General features: G+C 36.3%; 1 protein-coding gene across 1 annotated transcript in view; it reads right to left on the bottom strand.

The window, feature by feature from the left end:
* LOC100713787 (phospholipid-transporting ATPase ABCA3-like) overlaps positions 1 to 15776 on the bottom strand; it is a 135349-nt gene extending 119573 nt beyond the window's left edge. Inside the window, exons 1-4 of the mRNA XM_063226643.1 lie at positions 15531 to 15776; positions 4041 to 4171; positions 2081 to 2164; positions 1420 to 1684 (exon numbers count right to left, since the gene is read on the bottom strand). Of these exons, the coding sequence (XP_063082713.1) occupies positions 1420 to 1684; positions 2081 to 2140 (325 nt within the window). The 5' untranslated portion in view covers positions 2141 to 2164; positions 4041 to 4171; positions 15531 to 15776. The remainder of the gene's footprint in view (positions 1 to 1419; positions 1685 to 2080; positions 2165 to 4040; positions 4172 to 15530) is intronic.
* Between the last annotated feature and the right edge of the window lie 4409 nt (positions 15777 to 20185).

Genomic DNA, 20185 nt, shown 5'->3' with positions numbered 1-20185 from the left:
AAACATTAGCCAGAGAAATTAGACAAGATAGAGAAATAAAAGGAATAAGGATAGGAAAGGAAGAAGTTAAATTATCATTATTTGCAAATGATATGACACTCTACATAGAAGGCCCCCAAAACTCCATTGAAAGACTTCTAGATGTAATAATCAAATACAGTAATGCAGCTGGATACAAGGTCAATGTTTGGAAGTCAAGCAACACACTTCTAAGAATTCTAGAATTTCATTCATTAAAGAAGAATGGAAATTAAATATTTTGGATAACCCAAAGTCATTGATAACTGTTTGTTGGTATATTTGCATTGCATACTTCAAAAATTATTAAGCAAATCTGCATCATTCTGTTTCAGTATTTATTTTAAATTAGAAACATCCTGAGACAGTATCTATATATACTCTAGGACTTTCAAATCCCTTGAGGCAAAAAATTGAAAAAAATACATGACTGAATGGTGTTATATGTGTATGCACATATGTGTGTTTATATAATGGAGAATGTCACTAGAAAGATGCCCACAAAACTATTGACAGTGTTTATGTTTGAGAGAAAGAGAGAAATTGGGCTGAGAAAGTGAAGAATTAGAAATTCTTAAATTAATCTTGCCCATCTTTCTAAAGCACTTTGCTATGGCTGAGTTTGAGTATGTTGCCCAAAGGTTCATATTTGAAGCTTGCTCCTCAGTATGGTGATGTGAAGGTGGTGGAATCTTTATGGGTGGGCTTAGTGTAATTAGTTTACTAGTTGGTTCCCATGAGAGTGGGTTGTTATAAAGAGTGGGCCTGTCCCTGAATCTATTTACTTTCTGTTTCTCCATGTGCTCCATTCACGTCAAGTGTGCTTCTACCACTCATTAAATGTAGCCAAGGAGACCTTCACTGGATATTAAACAAATGCCCCCCACCTTGTTGGGATTTTTAGTCTCCAAAACTGTATGCTAAGTAAGTCTGTTTTCTTTTTTAGATTACTAACCCTGTTATTTTGTTATAATAACCTGAAACAGACTAATACATGGTCTATGATGGGTATAATACATTACATGAACAATGTTTTAAATAACTCACTACTGAATATGCATTTAGAATAATGGCTTGTCCTAATCCTGTATTTTTGTGTAATTGTTGTATACTATCATATGCCCTGAAGTCATACTTACACAGATTCTGAAAAAACAACAAGAAACAAAAACTTACTTAACACTATTTGTTCTGGACTCTTTAAGGAAAAATTTTTTAAATGAATTTAACTCTTGATTTTAACAGAGTTTACAATATGGTTCTTATGACATTAATATTTGGTTATATGGATATCCTACAGTGTTTTACATGGAAGATAACTATCTAGTTAAAAGTATTATACGTATGTCTTTGCTAAAACAATTTAATAATATTTGTTTTCAGAAAATTTTTATTTCTAACCTTGCATATTGGTGTTTAAGTCCTTTTTAACATTTGCAACAATATTCTGTACCACAGTACTGTTGGAAGGCACGTAAGCCAGTTCCCAAGGATAAGGAAAAGTGACAGGTGCTCCAATGAATGAAGGTGTATGATTAACAGGAAAAGCAGTAAAACTGAAGGGTCCAATCTTCTTCATAAAAAGAACATTGCGTAGTCCCAAAAGTGAAATACCAAACAGAACTGTTAAGAGTATCTCCATAACTAAGCTCATATATTTCCGCCTCTAGAAGGGTTAACAAAAAGGATTATATTAACTTTCCTGTTATTAAATATACAAATGGCTAATAACTTTATATTCACAACTACTTCATAAGGAAAACATAAATGGTCAATAAACAGTTTCACTTTGGTAGTAGCAATTTCATGAACTTTTTCTCCTTTCTGTGTGACTCTGTACTATTATTTCATTCCTTGGAGTCTGTGTCTAGAGCAGATAGCCACAACCCCAGAAATGAAAAAAATAAAACAACATAAATTAAAATGAAGTGCTCAGCTGTCAGAATTTTCCCTGGTGGCCTCTGAACTATTGAAATATATATAATTCAATATATATATAAAGTGTATATACATACACATATATTTATGCACTTATATATTTTATATATATAATTCATCTTACCTTTAAAGTGAAATTCTTCCAGAGAAGAGCCGTAAGCTTTTTGAACTCCAACGAAGTCATTCTAAAAAGAGTGTAAGTTGAACTCTACAGAGGAAGTAGTTTTAAAAATAAAATAAAGATTACCTAACAACACCTAGATTTACATGAATAAATTACTTAAATTAGTGTTCTAATTGAACTTTAAAAGTGACAATAAAAAAGAATAAACATTTGAAATATTTGAGTTGCTTACTACTATATTTATTTTTAGTTTATTCAACATCTAGAGATCTTAACATGTACAAGCACTAAATAAATTATCAGTAATTTGTTGATTCAAGTTTCTAGGTATGGAAGTAACTGTCATCAGTAACACTACCAAGGAACATAGATTTGCTGTGGATCTTAGGAGGTAATTAGAATGGGATTTGTGCCCTTAGAAAAGAAGTCTCAGAGGGATCCTGCATCACTTTTGCCCATAGAGCACAAAAAAAGACATTTATTTATTTATTTATTTATTTTTGGTATGGGGAATTGACCTCAGGACTTCATGAGTGACATGCAGGTGTTGTAGCACTGAGCTATATCCCTGGCATTGTTTTGGCATTGAGGACATTCTAAAAAGAATATAAGTTGAATGACATTCTCCCTTCAGGGTTTTAGCCTCCCCACCACTCCAGGCATAGAGAGAAGATGCTGGAGAGAAACTGGGTCTGCAGCAGCTGGGATCCACAAGTAGAGAGAAACAGATGGCAAATAGTCTGCACCAGCCTCCTTCTCAACCCTGAAAGCAGTGAAATCTGGGCTTGCTGAAGTGCAACCAGAGCTTGGAATTGAGACCAAGAGAGGATGGAGCACACTATACTACAATGTTCTTTTTTTCTTTCTCATCTTCCATTTACATTCCCTTTCCTTCTCTGCTCTTTTTACTTTTTTTATACTTCCCTCTTTCAATTTTCTTCTATTAAATTTTTTATATTTTTCCTTTTTTCTGTCCCCTTTTCTCTATATTTACTATTTGAAATATTCTGAATGTCATTTATGCTCATTTTTTTCTAGCTTACTATATTGTACTATTCTGTTTTGAGTTAGTGAAATAGTACAGATGATTTATTTTGCTTTTTGAGACAGGATCTGATATGAAATTTGGGCTGGGCTTGAACTCAATATGCAGCCAAGGCTGGACTCAAATGTGTAATTCTCTGCCTCAGCCTCTTGAGTGTTGGGGTTTCAGATATGTGCCACCATGTCCAGTTAGCAGAGATATTTTGAATCAAGTTCTTAAGTACCAGATGATCTGTGGGTAGCTACACAAGTGTTTACTAGTTGTTACTGTATTCTGTCCTCTAAAAGCAGTGCTGGGGGCAGAACACTAAGTGGTAACTTTCATATGGAGATGTATCTATAATCCAAGGAACATTACAAGGAAAAATTCACTTTAAAAAAACAAAAACAAATATCATACAAAAGTGGAAAACACATTCTAGTTAACTCATCTATAAACCTCAACAAAGAAACACAACTAAAAAAAAGAGGGTATATTAGCGAAATTGCCCATCACTGGGATACAATATTCAATACCTACAATTTAAAGGAAGAAAGATTTAATTTGGCTCACAGTTTCAAGAAATTCAGCCCATGGTCATCTTGCTCGAAGGCAGAAACATCATGGTAGATATGGTGGACCAAACATGATTAGTTCATGGTGGCCAAGAAGTAAAGGAGGTAGGGTCAGAAGACCAGATAGACTCCAGAATCATATCTCCATGATTAATCCAAATACATCTGAAAGTGTCCTTTATAATCCCCTTAGCAGCTCCCAAGCTAATCAAGTTAACATAATGAAACTTAACCCTTTCTAACCCTTAACTCGACTATCCCTTAACTATTTCTTTCTACCCCTTTTCTACCCCTTAACTCGACAAACAAAACACATCTCCTTAGAACACACAATTTCCAAATAAACACAATGATACTGTACCTAACATAGCTATTCTATGTACAACAGAGGGTACAATAGTCCTTTTCCCAGTCGCAACAGTTCCAGCATTTTTCAAAAATCCAAGTGAGAATCTCTTCTGAGACTCAAGCCAAACTTTTAGCTGTGAATTTCTGTGAAAATAGAAAACAAATTACATAATCTCAAAGTACGATGCCACAGAGTCAACATTCTCATTCCAAAAGAGAAAATAGAGAAATAGAAAAGAATAGGACCAAAGCAAAACTGAAACCCAATGAAGCAAATATTGAGTCCTGTAGCTCCATGTCTGGCAAAACAACTTTCTCTGGTACCAATTTTCTGTATTCATCATTTTTCCTGTTGTGGGGACATGATATCCAACACTCTCTTCAAGGAGGAGATGTTTACAGGGGATTCAATCCATGTTCACCTGGCTCCAAGGCAGAAATGTCATGATGGAAGAGTGTGGTGGAGCAAAGATACAAGCTTAGTTCATTATGATCAGGAAGCAGGGCAAGGAAAAGGTGAAGGACCAGATACAGGTTCCAAGGTCACACCTTTATGAATCACCCAGACATACAAAGTAGCATGTTTTACTAATCACTTGGCAGTTCCCAAGCTAATCAAATTGACGCAATTGAGTGCAATCATTACATAAGACAAAAGATACCACCAAAAATAAATACTACCAAAAAGTTGATCCTGCTTATACCAAAGTGAATGAAATTCCAATTTTTAAAATTGATAGTTAAAATAACCAAAAGATCATAAAAGGTACAAATAAGCAGCTAAATCAATTGAAAATAACAACATAGGATATGAAAGGTGATTCAGCAAAGAGATACATGTTGTGGGGGAAAAAAACCCAAGCAGAATTCCTGGAAAAGAAACCTCAACAAGTCAAATAAAAATCTAACTGAAAGTCTAAGCAGTATACAAGATGAATCAGAAAAAAGAATATTAAGGCTTGAAAACAAGGTGAAAGTGTTAGAACATTTAAATAGAATCAAACAAAAAAGTAGGAACCACTAAACAGAGAAAGCAAGAGTTCTTGAGTAAATCTAAAAAAAAAAAACACAAAAACTGAAGGCTCATTAGAGTAGAAAAGGGCACTAAGATACAGTCCATCAAGGAGAACAATATACAATATAGTAACCACTGTTAATTTCCTATCATCTTGTTTTGAAATCCTGTATCATTTTTATTGTGTTTTCTTTTAATTTATTTAAAATAAATAAACTAGAAAAAAAAGATATAGTCCAATGGCTCAAACATCTAGTCACTGAAATTACTGACTAAAATTTCCTAAATCTAGGGAATTAGATGGATATTCAGGTAAAGGAGGTATTTAAAACACCAAATAGACAGGACCAGAAAAGACCCTCTCCATAATACTTAGCCAAACTGTCAGAAATTAAGAAGAAAAAAGTAATGTCAAAAGCTGTAAAAGAGAAACACCAAATTACTTGTAAGGGCAAACTCATCAGAATAACAGCAGATTTCTTAACAGAAGTCTTAGAACAAAGTTTATTGAACTTGAAAAAAATTTCTAAACCAAGTTACTATATCTTGCAAAGCTAACCTTCAATACTCAATGCAAAATAAAGATCTCCCAAGGTAAGTATAAACTACAGAAATTCATGATCACTAAGACAACATTGCAGAAAATAATAAGGGAATCCTAAACACAGACCAAGAAGACAACAAACACAAATTAAAAGAAGAGTAGATAAAGGATTAAACAGCAGAAATAAATCAAACCCTTGAAAAACAGAAAATGACATGAATTAGTACATAATTTTCAGCAATAACAATGTAAATTTTAATGATTTTTTTTTGTCTTTTTGAGACAGGGTCCCACTATGCAATTCAAGGCCTTGAGCTCACTTAGTAGCCCAGGCTGGTCTCAAATTTGCAACAATCCTGCCCCAACCTTCCAAGCACTGGGATTACAGGTATGTGCCACCACACCCAGCTAATGTAAATGATTTTAACTCTCCAATTAAAACACACAGATTGGCCGGGAGAACATGGCAGACAAATAACAGCAGCCACGGAGGCTCTCTGAGACTACCAGCTTAGAATCCAGGAGTGGTGCCGTGTGAGGAGTCCTAAGTGAGGGGAGATGTACCCTGCTGACCCAGGAACGAAACTAAACTGAGAGAAACCAACTGGAAATGCAATCCTGATGCTATAACAGGAACAGATAAAATCTTAGCGCTGAAGCAGGATCCCACACCATTGGAAGCCGCGATTTGAATTTCCTGCTGCTGCTGCTGCATCCCGATCAGCACAGCAGGGAGAGAGATGCACCAAAGCTCTGAGAGCGGGAATCGCCGAACCAAACGGCATTGAGAGTGGGACTGGCAGCAAGCCCTGCATCGACCTGCAGTGAGTGAGAGAAATGGGGACCCTTTCATAGACTAGGAGGCTCCAACAGAGGACATTCTGGGAACGGGCAGACTAGCTGGAACAGGGCCCTGCAGTGACTTTAGTCGCATATTCCCCTCTCAAGCGGGAGTGGTGGGGAGCACTTGGCCTGGTGATGCCATGGACTAAGATCCAGTAGGCTAGTCCAAATCAGGTCCCTGTGCCTTGTGGTGCACCCTAGCAGTGAAGCCTTCACTAGGTTGATCTGGAGGGACGGACCCAGCAGAGGCTGCTCAGGTCTGTGTCTCCGTAGTACACTGCAGTGGGTGGGAACACCTACTCAGTGCAATTCAAACAAACTGTAACAGACAAAGAAAAAAAAACCTGGGCCTCCTACATACGCTTGTATGGAAGGAACAAAAAGCATGGGAAGAAGGAGCAACAAGAAAGGGTCCTCAGTCCCCAATCCTGAGAACACTGATCCAGGAAAGGTAAATGCAAAAGAGAATGAAGACAGAAAACATGCAATACCAGACATGGCACCAATAGACATAAAGCAGTATCTCCGGAGCCTCATAGAGGAGTTCAAAAATGAAATATTTAAGGAAATAAATTAAGAAATAAGTAGAATAGTTAGAGAAATGCTAAGCACCGCCCAAGAAAAAACAGATGGTGGAATGGAAGAACAGAAAAAAAGGGGAGAATTGTTTGATGGAGAAAATAGAGAAAACATAGAATACGTGAAGCAGGTTCAAAGAGATTACCAGGAAACTAAAAACTCTATTGAAAGCTGGCATAACAGCTTGAAAGAAACTAAGGATAGATTATCAGAACTGGAGGATAGATTTGAAATGTGGGAGCATGAAATGAAAAACTTCTTAAAAATAGTAAGAAAACAAACAGCAATAATACAAAGGCTAGAAGATGATAAGAGGATCTATAACTTAAGAATAAAGAACATAAAAGAAGTAGGGACACAAACAAATGAACTACAAAAGCTATTCACAGAAATAATCCAGGAGAATTTCCCTAATTTAGCAAAAGGTAAAGATACTTAGAAGTATGAGGCATACATGACCCCAGCCACCTACAACCCAAACAGAGCTACACCCAGGCATATAATAATCAAAATTCCAGAAATCCAATATAAGAACAGAATATTAAAAGCCATCAGAGACAAGAAACAGATCACTTATAAGGGAACACTCATCAGAATTACAGCAGACTTCTCAGCACAAACCATCAAATCACAAAGAGAGTGGGGGGAAATAATTCAAGCTTTGAAAGATAATAACCTCCAGCCAAGATTGATATATCCTGCACAACTATCCCTAGAAATTGATGGAAAAACAAGGTGCTTCCAGGATAAAGAGGAACTAGGGGAATTTGCAACCACCAATTCAACTCTACAGAGATTACTGTAGGATATTCTAAAAATGAAAAATACCAAGATTCCAAAAACAGTGGCAGAGAGGTCACAATGAATGCAGCAGAAAGCGAAATGAAGAAGACAAACTGACAATTAATGACAGAAAAAGAGCTCAACAAAAATGAGGCAGAGAAGGTTGGATGGTAGGAACAGCCATTTTGGAGAAAACAAGACATCATAATAGGTAGTGCTGATTTAATATCCTCTTGTTTTGAAGTCCCATCAAGCTTTTGTTCTTCTCTCTCCATTGGTTTTAACCTGTTGTATCTTATTGGATTTTATTATGTGTGATGATATAAACAAAAACTTTTATAGACAAAAGAGATTATAAAGAAACCATTGTTCATTTTCTGTTAGTTGATTCTAAATACCCTGTAATACTGTCATTCTCTTGAATGGTTTTACATTGTCTTGGTATGTTTGATGCTACAGTATACGAAGTTATACCCAAAGATTTTAAGGGAAGAGACACTATGGTAACTACTTTTATGTTGAGATTATCTTGTGGTGAAACACTATTTTGCTTAAATGGCTATATTTTCACCTGCACTGTTTTGTTGTTATGCCCTCTTTTTTATTTCAATCTTTTTATTATCTACTTTTTCATTTTTATCCTTTTAATTAAGGGAAAAATAAATAAAAATAGCAGGGTATATTATAGTAACCCACATTGATTTCCTATTAACTTGATTTGAAACTCTGTATTGCTCTCACCATCTTGTTTTGACTGATTTTCCTCTATTCTGCTATGCTTGGTAGTAGCAAGTTCAAAAGTATAGGCAACAACTATGAAGACAATAAGATTCGCTATCACGCCCATTCTGGTTGACTATTATCTTCTTTTGAAGTCCTCTAATGTCTCCAATGTTTTGGTTTTATTGGTCTTGTTCTTTACTGTTTTGTTCAATTTTATTATAACTGATGATATAGGCAATTCTTTTTAAGATAGCAAGAGGCATTATGGTAACCATTGTTGATCACCTTGTATTTTGTTTTTACGTCCATCCATTTGATTTGACTGACTCTGTCCTGTTATGTCACATTTGGTTTTACTTTCTTCAAAAAAAAAAGTAATAAGAACTGTGGGAGTAATAAAACCCAAAATGTGCAATTGTCATTGTACAAAAGAAAGGAAAAGAAAGTGCTCTAAAGGATATAACTGCATATATATTTAAGTGTATAAGATAGATAACCATATTATTGAGCTTTGTTGGATCATTGAATAAAACTGTTTGCAGTCTTACTGTTTGAAAGTCCCCTCTATATGCTTTAATTTTGTAACTTGAACAACTATTTCTATGATGACAATATGCAATTAACTAGTGATTTCCTGTTTATTTTTTCTGAAATTCTGTATAACTTGTACCCTTTTTCTGTTTTTTTTTCTTTGTTCTCCTTAAATTAAAAAAAAAACATACAGATTGGCAGACTGGATCAAACAAACAAACAAACAAACAAAAAAAACCCACCAAAACTCATCTATATGTTTTATTCAAGAAACACAGCACACATGCAAAGAAAAACACAGACTGAAAATGAAAGGACAGACATCATTCCAATCATCGGGAGCCCTAATTCGTAGGAATAATTATATTTCTACCTGATAAGGTGGATTTTAAGCCAAAACTGGTGAGAAGAGACAAGATCATTACATATTGGCAAAGGTAACAATTACTAGGAAGAGATAACAATTGTAAATGTATATGCACAAAACATCAGAGTGCCCAATTTCATAAAACACAGTGGGAAGAAGGGACATGAATACCCCATTCTCACAAGCAATTCAACCAGACAAAAATTCAACAATTAAACTACAGGATGGATAAAATCAGCTTAACAGATATCTATAAACTCTTCTATCTAACACCAGTAGAATGTACCTTTTAATCACCCCAATGAACTTTTTTCAAAGTAGCACATATTTGAAGCCTTAAAGTCTTAATAAATAAAAAAAAAAACTCAATCTTACACATCCTCTCAGATCACGATAAGATGAAACTGTAAATCATGGCAAAAGAAGTAATATCAATGCATGGAGATTTAATAATACACTCTAAGCAATCAATAACTGACTAAAGAAATGAGAAGCAAAAGTTTTAAATTCCTAGAATTAAATGAAAATGGAAATACAAAGCATTGGTATCTGTGAAACACAAAGCAGTTCCAAATGAAGAAGTGCACAGCTATGGGTGCCTACATTAGGAAAACAGCAAGGCCAAATAAATAACCTAATGATGTATCTCAAGGTCCTAGAAAAACAAGAACCCCAAATCAGTAGAAGTAAAGAATAATAAAAATCATAACAAAGGAAATGAAATCCAGTTTTTAAAAAATCAATGCAAAGAAACAACAAATCAAAGACTCTTCAAAAAACAAGACTGATTAGCTTTTAGCCAAACTTACTAAAAGAGAAGGCCCAAATTAATCACAGATGAAAAAGACATTATTATAACACATAACACAGAAGTACAAAGCAGTATCAGAAGCTATTTTGAAAACTTACATTCCAACAAATTGGTTAATGTAGAAGAAATGGGTAATTTCCTAGACACAGAAGAATAATCCATACTGAATGAAGAAGATAAATAAAATCTAAACATATTAAAAAGTAGTGATAGTCATACAGTAATTAAAATCCTACCAACTAAGCAAAGCTCAGATCACATAGATTACTAAATTTTGCTACATGTATAGAGAAAACTAATGTGCCTTAACATTTTCCAAGCAACAGAAATGCAAGTAATGCTTCCAAATTCATTCTATGAAGCCGGTATTACCCTGATACCAAAAACAAATAAGGCCTCAATAAAAAAGAACTACCAATACCCTTGATTAACATAGATACAAAAATTCTCAGCAAGATCCTCACAAACAGTAGTCAGCAACTCATTAAAAAGATCATATTTCATTATCAAGTTGATTTCATTCTAGGGATGCATGGATATGTCAACCTATGTAAATCAACAAAGGTAACATACCATGCAAATAGAATCAAGGATAGAAATCACATGATCACCTCAACACTTACAGAAAAAATTTTACACAAAATTCAGTAACACATCATGTCAACACCCTCATGAAAACAGGAATAGCAAGACTTTACCACAAAATGATAAAAGCCATTTAAGACAAACTCCCAGCCAACACCATGTTGAATTGGGGAAAAACTGAAACAATTCCCTCAAAAGTCAGGAATCAGACAAGCATATCCAGTCTCACCACATCTATTCAATATACTGTAGCCAGAGAATCAGTCAATTGGTGGAACACACTTTGGAAAGGAAAAATTCAAATTATTCCTATTTGTAGATGACATGATACTTTACAAAAAAACATATTTCCACCAGAAGACTTTTATTACTGATAAGTTCAACAAATTGGTAGGATATAAAATCATCACACAAAAATTAATAGTGTTCTTATACTCTTGTACCCCTAAGAAAGGAATTAGCACCAAGAAAAATTAAACACTTAGGAATTAATTTGAGGGAGTTAGACTTCTATAGTGAAAACTACTGTACAGTACTGTGAAAGAGAAAATTGAAGAAGACATCAGGAAATAGAAAGATTCCCTTGTTCCTTGATAGATAGAATCAATATTGTCAAAATGATCATACTTCCAACACTGGTAGAAAGATCTGATACAGTATCAATCAAAATACAAATAATATTGCTCACAGAACTAGAGCAAACAATCTTAAAATTCATATGAAACCAGAAGAAGCCCAGACAGGCAAAAGCAATCCTGGGCAACAAAAAGAGCAAAGCAGGAGGCATCACCATCCAAGAGCTCAAGTTGAATAACAAACCTACAGTGACTTAAAACACACACATACACACACACACACACACACACCGTGCACAGAGTATGGTAGTGTCACAAAAATGGACAAGTGGAACAATGGAACATAAAAAAGGATCCACAAACAACTCTAGGCAAATCAGTTGGCTAATCTTTGACAAAGGGGCCAAAAATATACACTGTAGGAAAGACTGCTTTTTTAAACAACTGGTGCTGGGAAAACTGGCTATCATATGCAAAAGATTCAATCTAGACCCATGTCTCTTACCACAGTAGATTTAAGCTAAAGTAAGAATGGATCAAAGATTCAAATGTTAAAAACAGAAAAAATCTGCTGGAAAAGAACATAGGTAAAACTCTTGAAGACATATACATAGGAAAGAAATTTCTGAACTAACCCCAATTGCACAAGTAATACCAAGAATCAACGAACTAAATCATATCAAATTAAAAACCTTCTGCATAGCAAAGAACAATAGTGTAAAGGGACAACTTACCAACTAGAAAAAAAATTTTGTGGAGCTGGGGATTTAGCGCAGGATAAGTGCCTGCCTGGCAGGCACAAGGTTATGAGTTGAATCCCCGGTATCAAAAAAAAAAAAAAAAAAAAAAAAAAAAAAAAAAAAAAAAAAAAGAAGGAAGGAAAATTTGCCAACTATTTTCAAGGGAGGACTAATATTTAGAATATATAAGGAACTCAATAAAATTAGACCCCCCAAGTCAAAGACCCAATCAAAAATGGGCAACTTCTCAGAAGTACAAATAGCCAATAAACACATGAAAATATGTGCAACCTCTCTGCCAATTAGAGAAAAGTAAATTAAAATAACACTGAGGTTGGGTGTGGTGGTATATGGCTGTTATCACAGCATTCAGGCAGCTGAGGCAAAATGATCACCAGAAGTTCAATGCCAGTCTGGGTTCACTGTGAGTTCAAGGCCAGCCTGAATACACAGATTGTCTCAAAACACTAACAAAAAACTAAAGACATCATATTACAATGACAAATGTTCATAGCGGCAAACGATTCATATCACCTAAAATCATGAAAGCAGTCTATGTGTACATCAACAGGTGAATGATAAAATGTATTTATACACAACGAAATATTATTCTGCCATACAGGATAAATTTAAATCATTTGTAGGAAAATGGATATACCTGGAGACGACAATGTTAAGTGGAGTAAATCAGAGATACAAGCTAAAATATTGTATGGTTTTTCTTACATGAAACACCCCAAATACAAATACAGAGCCATGAAAAAGATATGTAATCTAGGAGGGGAGAGATGAAAAAAGAAATGTGTTACCTACATGTATCAACTTCCTATAAGGAATGTAATCATTATGTAATGTAAACATGTACAAATAAAAAATACTGAAAAAAGAAAGTATGTATGTTCTGAGACCTAACTCCTTTTTGAGTTTCATTTTCCTTATGAAGACTTCCATGTACATATAAAAATATTTATGCTTTTCTTCTGGTTTATGTCAGCTTACTTCTCAAGCCTAGCCACAGGACCTAAAAAGAAGTTTCTCTGTCCTAAATGATTAACAGCTGCTTTACATATAAGATTATAGAATTGTGGTACATGATAGACAAAGAGATAAGCTTAACAAATCCCTACCTAATCAAACTTGAGTATTGAGAGTCTAATGGAGCCCTCTAGGTAGAAACAATGCAAACTTTGCCTTTATTGTTCAGGAAAGACAGTGGTTCCTCTTGGGAAGTAAAGAATATAAAGACAGATGTGTACAGTTTTTTATAGTTTTTGTGATCTTCCTTACAATTCAACTGCATAGCCTTCCTACTATATGAGTCCTGTTAGTCTTTGTAACAAATCCTTAAAAATAGAGATAACCTTGGGTCCCTCTAACCCAGGTATGACAGGACTTTCTGGGATGATGGTAATGTTTGTGTTTTGTTATGCATTTGTTAATACAGATCAAGTACACTTACATATCTGAATATTTGAGTATATAAATGATGATTCCAAGTAAGCAAGAAGGCTGAAATTTTTAAATGCCAAGTTATAACATGTAAGTACTATAAGCAATAAAGAGCGATAAAATAGAATTTCAGGCCCAAAGGCAAAGGAGAAGACTTTATATTGCATACATCCACAATTTATAATAAATATAAAACAATTATATCTATGTTCCCAGTAATACCAAAAACTTATCTACAGGAAATTTCAAGAAAAAGTAGTTAAAACAGCTATATCAGTACACTAAAATACTAAAAGAATTAAATAGGGCAGTCCAAGAAAAGTCACATAGACAAAACAGTAAGTAGGCATATACATTAAAACTAATAAAACATACATTATAGGGTACATTGAACAGTAACTGAAGGAAACCTAAATGGTCACAGTAATAAAAATTAAAATATATAAAGTATTAAAAATATACTCTTGTATTATCCAGAACTTGGATTCTATTTTCTCAAAACCTCAGCAACAATGTTGCAAGGCATCTGAAATTCTGCTTATCTGAAAGCAATATCTTAGTCTTAATTGGTATTTGTCCTACTGTTAGTATTTCTTTTATATTATAAGGGCTATTTTTCTTTGAACTTTACTTCCCTTCATATTTCTAATAGTTATTTCCCCTCCCTTCCAATTTATAGAATTCTTTACGTAGTAGGGAAATTAGCCCTTTGTCTGTGATACCTTATTTTCTCCAAATTAAGTCATTAATCTTTTGATTTTGTTATCTTATGTTCATCGTGAGCAGATTTTGATTTGTGGAGATTTTCCCCACTCTCATAATCTGTATTTTTCCAGCTGGCTATTTGATCCAACCTTTAAATAAAAAGTATACTTTCTGTTCAGTAGGATGGGTTTTTACCTATATTATAGATGAAATTTCTATATATACTTCAGTTTCTCAATTTTCTGGTTTATTCCACTTGTCTGTCTTTAAATTTAGGTACTAGTGCCACATATTTTTAACTACTGAGACTTTATGGTATGCTTTAATATCTGGTAGAATTTGCCTTCACCTCATGAAACCTCTTTAGGTTTTTTTCTCAAGAATTTTTTATGCTTATCTTTCCACACTTCAGTATAAAGATTGCTTATACTCTTGGGGCAGTATATGCATGTGCTAAAAAGAGAAAATTGGCATTTCTATGATGTTAGGTCATCCTGCTTAAGAGCAAGGAACATTTTTCCATTGTTCGGATCTATTTCTTAATGTAAAGAAAGTCTTAAAGTTTTTATGTAAATTTTATATATTTCTTGCTGCATTATTTATAAGCCTGTTAGCTGCTATTATAGTGTCTTATTTTTTCTACAGGATTAAGGTGTATACCTGTGTGGAAAAGTTACCGTATCCTCGGTTTATTGAATCTTGTGTTGGTTTCAGTATGGATTCTCTTGGGTTAAGTATTTATGTCCACAGATAAGAGAGGTCTACTCTTGTCTTCCCTTGACTGATTTCGTTACACTAGTGTACCCCAACATAGTGATAAAGTGTCACGGGCATCGTCCTCATTATTATCACTAGCTCTAGAGTTAAGTATAAAGACTTAATTACCTACCCCACTTAACCTTCACATGCCTTTTGCCATTTATTGAACGCCTACTATATTCTAAAATTTTAAATATCATAACCACCTTCTGGGTCGGGTATCCGGGGTATCCTTTTTCCTGGAAGCTGAGGAAATTGAAGTTTACAAAAATCAAGCAATTTGCCTCAAGTCAAAGAAATGCATACTTTTTGAACTGGTCAGGACTACAATTAAGATATCTGCCTCAAAAACCCCACCAAAATCGGATTCCTGAGCCACGAATTCCGGCTCTGTGGTGGTGGCGGTGCTCCGCCTCTCCGGGGCCCTGTGCAGACGCGGACCCCCACTCAACACTGAACCCCGAGGGGACGGTGCGACCGTGACCCACACAGACCAGACGCGCAGACGTGAGCGCCAGTCAGTCGGCGGCCGGAGCAGAGCCGGCGTGGACCGCGCTTTTCCTCTATCCGCAACGGCCGAAACCCAAGAGTAATTTGAACCGTCGCCACCGTCCGTTCTGTTTTAGCGCGGAGGAGGGTGTGGAGGGCCCGGGAAGCAGCGACAGCCGCAGCACAGCAGCTCACTCACGGATCACTCCGCCGCTCGCCTGGGAGCGCGCGCGCCTCACGCCTCGGCCCAAAGTCCCACAACCGCTCTCTGCGCAGCCGCCGCGGGCGAAGGTGTGGCCGGGGCCGCGCGCGCGCCCAGGTCGGGTGTGGAAGGGGCGGGGCCTGAGGTGGACGCGCTGTGAGGGGCGGGGCCAGAGGCCTCTGGAGCGAAAAGAGCGGGAAGTGGTGGTCCCGACCTTGGCTCAGGGCTTTCGCAGGTAGTGAGCGCACCATCCCAAACCCGGCTTGCTCCAGCCCAGTGCTCTCCCTGCAATATCATTCTCCCGGGCACCATCCCTTCCCTCTTGGCCCGGAGTGCACTGTGGGGACGGCTCGAATTATACTTCGATTTCAGCCACTCCGGTCGGCTTCCTTCCGACCTCCACTGCGTGCTGGGTCTGTTCTTGAGGAACGGATTCGGGTGCGGGCATTGGAGAACATGAGGGATTCAGTGGTGTTCCCCTTCCAGGGTCTGTTTGGGATCAGAGTGTTGGAGAATCCAAAAGATCAGGGAGACCAAGGGCGGGGGGAAAGAATATATTGCGTTTTAGGTGTACACTGGCTCAGCTTGACCTTATGATGACCAAACTTGGATGAGCACTAGAACAAAGGAAGGCCTCTAGTGTTCTACATTTTGCTGATGGGGTGGGTTGGGCTGGGCTTTAAAAACTGAGTTGGGGAGTGGGACCAAGGGTACAGAAGCAAGACAAGGCACTTAATGCCTTAGCCTTGAAAGAAGTCAGAACTTTATGAATCCTGTAGAACAAGATGATATAAACTGTTTACAGGTTATAGTTGCCAATCTTATCTGTATAAGAACAAGAAGTTATAGCTGGGGAGAGGGAGTTCGAGAGGGATTGTTTTTTAAGTCTCACTTTAAGGAAACTTTCAGAGACACATGCATGGGGTTCTGTAAACCCCTCATACAGGCCACCCAAAGACTCCCATCGTGGGGCAAACCCAGCACAATGCACTCTCTTCTCGTTCTCTGCTCGTTCCTTCCCCAGCCGGCACCTTGCTCGCTGCTTCAGTCCTGGATCCCTCAGTGCGCGGCAGTCCCCACCAGCTTCAACCCAGCTCATGGCCCTGACATGCCCAGCCCATCACGCAGCCGCCTCCACCTCCACACATTTCTCAAGCTCTCCAAATTCACTAATGCTCCTTCTTCTTGGTCAGTCCCATCCCAGTACCCATCTCCAGTGTAGCTTACTAGTTAGAAACACAGGTTTCGGGTCCTATTAGAGGGCAAAGTCACACACACAAACGCCGTTTCTGCAGGTACCCATTACTTCTCAGTGCCAAAGGGTTTTGAACTAACCTGAGGTGAAGTTTTGTCAGAAGAGGGCGCTGGAGGTCTGCGGGCTTGTCTTTGTCAGGAAGCAGTTTCTCTGTTGGGTTTTTCTTGCTCTTAATTATGACCATAATAATTGTCTGCTCATTTGACCATAAATCATATACAAGAGTTAAATTTCTTATGTTGCTTACAGGGGCCTCCATTTGCCTAACAAGAATCAGAATAAAAGATTCCTGTTTCCTGCCTTTCCCACTTTATTTCTCTTTCCTTCTTAAAGATGGTGAGGGGGAAAAAAAAACATGCTATTTTAAAAGAATGTTCTTTAATTTTGTTTTTGGATTCTAAATCTTCTAGGTAAAAGATTATCTTTTAGATACAGAATCTTGATGTCGGTTTTTGAAATAAAAAACCCAACTTACTGTCTTTTAATTTTTGAAACCGACTTTAGGCTTTCTGGCATGGAACTAGTATGTGTGTCTGTGTTTGTAGTTATATGTGTGTATCTATGGGAAACATTTGTTCCAGGGCTTATGCTGTTTTTATCCATAATCAGCCACTAAAACATTACACTTTTTTATTTGATGGAAAAAAGTAAAATAAAATTTCATAACAAAATACTGGAGATTATTTAATAAATTACATGTTGTTATCTTTACAGTAGTTGCTCAGGGTACAAGATATGGGCATAAAAATTTCTCCATTCAATATTAGCACAAACCTTCCTTTTTAATGAATTAAAAGACACTAACAGTATAACTAACTTGCATTTTTAAAAACTTTTCTTTACTGTCTTCTCCTTTCACCCATCCTAGTTCATTTTTCCTTTTGAACAATTTCTTCCCACTTCACAATATCTATTGTACATTTTGGAACTTATTTACTCTTCCAGTTTCTCACGACAGGGATACAATGTGACTTTACATATGTTAGTCTGATTTATTTTACTTATGAGTGTGGTCTCAAGTTGCATCCATTTGACTACAAAAGTCTCAAGCATATCTTTCTTTATGACTGAATAGTACTCCATTATATGAAAAGACCACATGTTTTTTATCCATTCCTTAGTTAATCGGAATTCCAGTTGTTTCCAAGATTTAGCTGCTACAAAGGTGGGTGCACATATATTGCTGTGGTATGATGTTTTTAATTCTTTTGGGAAGATACATAGAAGGCGAATAGCTGGGTGGAATGGGGCCTCCAATGCTAGTTTTTAAAAGACTCTCCTCATTGATTTCCACAGTAATTACACCAGCCAAAACTCCCACCAACAGTGGAACAGGGTTCCTTTTTCCCCATATCCCCACGAGCGTTTGTTATGGGTTGATTTCTTGATAATAGACATTTTCTCTGCACTGAGATGGAACCTCAGTGTTGTTTAATTTGCATCATTTGAATGACCAGTGATGTTGAACATTTTTTCATATATTTATTTGCCATTTGTAGTTTTTCATCTGAGAAGTGTGTATTCATCTCAAATGCCCATTTTTGGATTGTGTCTTTGGGGGCCTGAGTTTTTTCAGTTTTTATATGTTCTACATAGAAGTGCTTTGTCTGAGGGAAAATGGGCTAAAATTTCTTCCTGCTCTGTGGGTTGTCTTTTCACTGTGTTGGTGATTTATTTTACTATGCAAAAGCTTTTTAATAAGATGAGATCCCAGTTGTTGATTCTTTGAGGTATTTCCCATACAGTCTGGGTTTGTTCATGAACTTTCTGCCTATACCTATGTTTGTCTTTAAGATTTCTACTTACTTTCTCTTCCAGTAGATTTAGTATTTCTATTTTAATATTAATATATTTGATCCATTTGACTTTAGTTTAGTGCATAATGATAGACCTGGGTCTAGGTTTAGTATTTGCTATGTAGAGAGCCATTTTTTTCCCTAGCCCCATCTCTTAAAGAGACTATCTTTCTTGCAGTAAACATGCTTGACCCCTTTGTCAAAGATAAGGTAGCTTAGTGTGTTTTGAGTTGTGTCTGCATTTTCTTCTCTGTTCTACTGATCCTCAAGTCTGTTGTTGTTGTTGTTTTGCCAGTATCATTCTGATTTTATCACAGTAATTTTGTAGTATAATTTCAAGTTAGGGATTGTGATGCCTCTTGATTTGCTTTTGTTGTCCTGGATTGCCTTCTAGGTTCCTTCTGGTTCCCAATGAATTTTAGGAATGTTTTCTTTAGTTCTGTGTGATATGCTAGTAGTATTTTGATCAGTATTGCATTAAATCTGTATAACAATTTTGGGAATACGACCATTTTCACTGAAACATTACACTTTTGCTTTTCAAGTGCACCCATAATACAGCACCATAATTTCTGGGTGCCTCTGTTCAAATATTCAGGATACTCAGGTTTAGGTCCCTTTCCCTGTACTGGTAAAGGCTAGTCTTTTCATATTTCTAGAAGGGAAAACCAGACACTTCATCAGTATGCTGGATTTGCAGGACACTCACCTAAGTCTGCAGAGAAGAGCAAAACTTTCTCCTTTGGGGAAATCTTTACTACATAAATATGTGAACAAAAAGAGAGAGAGAGAGAGAGAGAGAGAGAGAGAGAGAGAGAGAGAGAGAGAGAAGAAAGTCCATCTATATGTCCAGGTATAGTAAAAAACAAAAAACAAACAAACAAAAAAAACACGACTTATCAGTTCCAAGTCAGTCTCATGGCATCTTTTTTCTTATAATCATCTTTTATATTGTTGGCATTAGCAAAGGTAAAAAAGACTTGTTTCAGGATTATTTGACTGATTGAATAGTCTAAACTGAGTTGTTCTTACGCATTCTCCAAAATGCCAAACACAATCATAAACATCAAAAACCTTTCAATCTCCATTCCAGAATCCACCCTGATGAACTTTTCCTTTTCTTCCCCAACTTCTGTCAAATTTATAGTAGAGGACAAAAGGCACAGAAATAGAAAGTGAGAAATTAGAACAATAAGTAACTGAGAAACTGGCACAACTGTCTGTCTCCATTATTTTTATTGAATGTATATAATGGGATTTAGGAACAGAAATCAGAGTAATAAAATTCTAGGAGTGTTTGAAAACTAACTAGGTTATGATGCTGCAATGCCAGTCTCCTGTTCACAGGCCTGAATCCCAAATACTTTCCGTCATTAGTGCCATCTTAACGTGTAATGTTAGAAGGAA

The sequence above is a fragment of the Cavia porcellus genome, unplaced genomic scaffold (assembly GCF_034190915.1).
Source record: "Cavia porcellus strain 051 isolate PalLab524CR breed Dunkin Hartley unplaced genomic scaffold, mCavPor4.1 scaffold_16, whole genome shotgun sequence".
In the NCBI taxonomy this organism is placed as follows: Eukaryota; Metazoa; Chordata; class Mammalia; order Rodentia; family Caviidae; genus Cavia; species Cavia porcellus.
The sequence above is the reverse complement of the archived record's forward strand: the minus strand, read 5'-3'. Positions and strand labels throughout refer to the sequence as shown.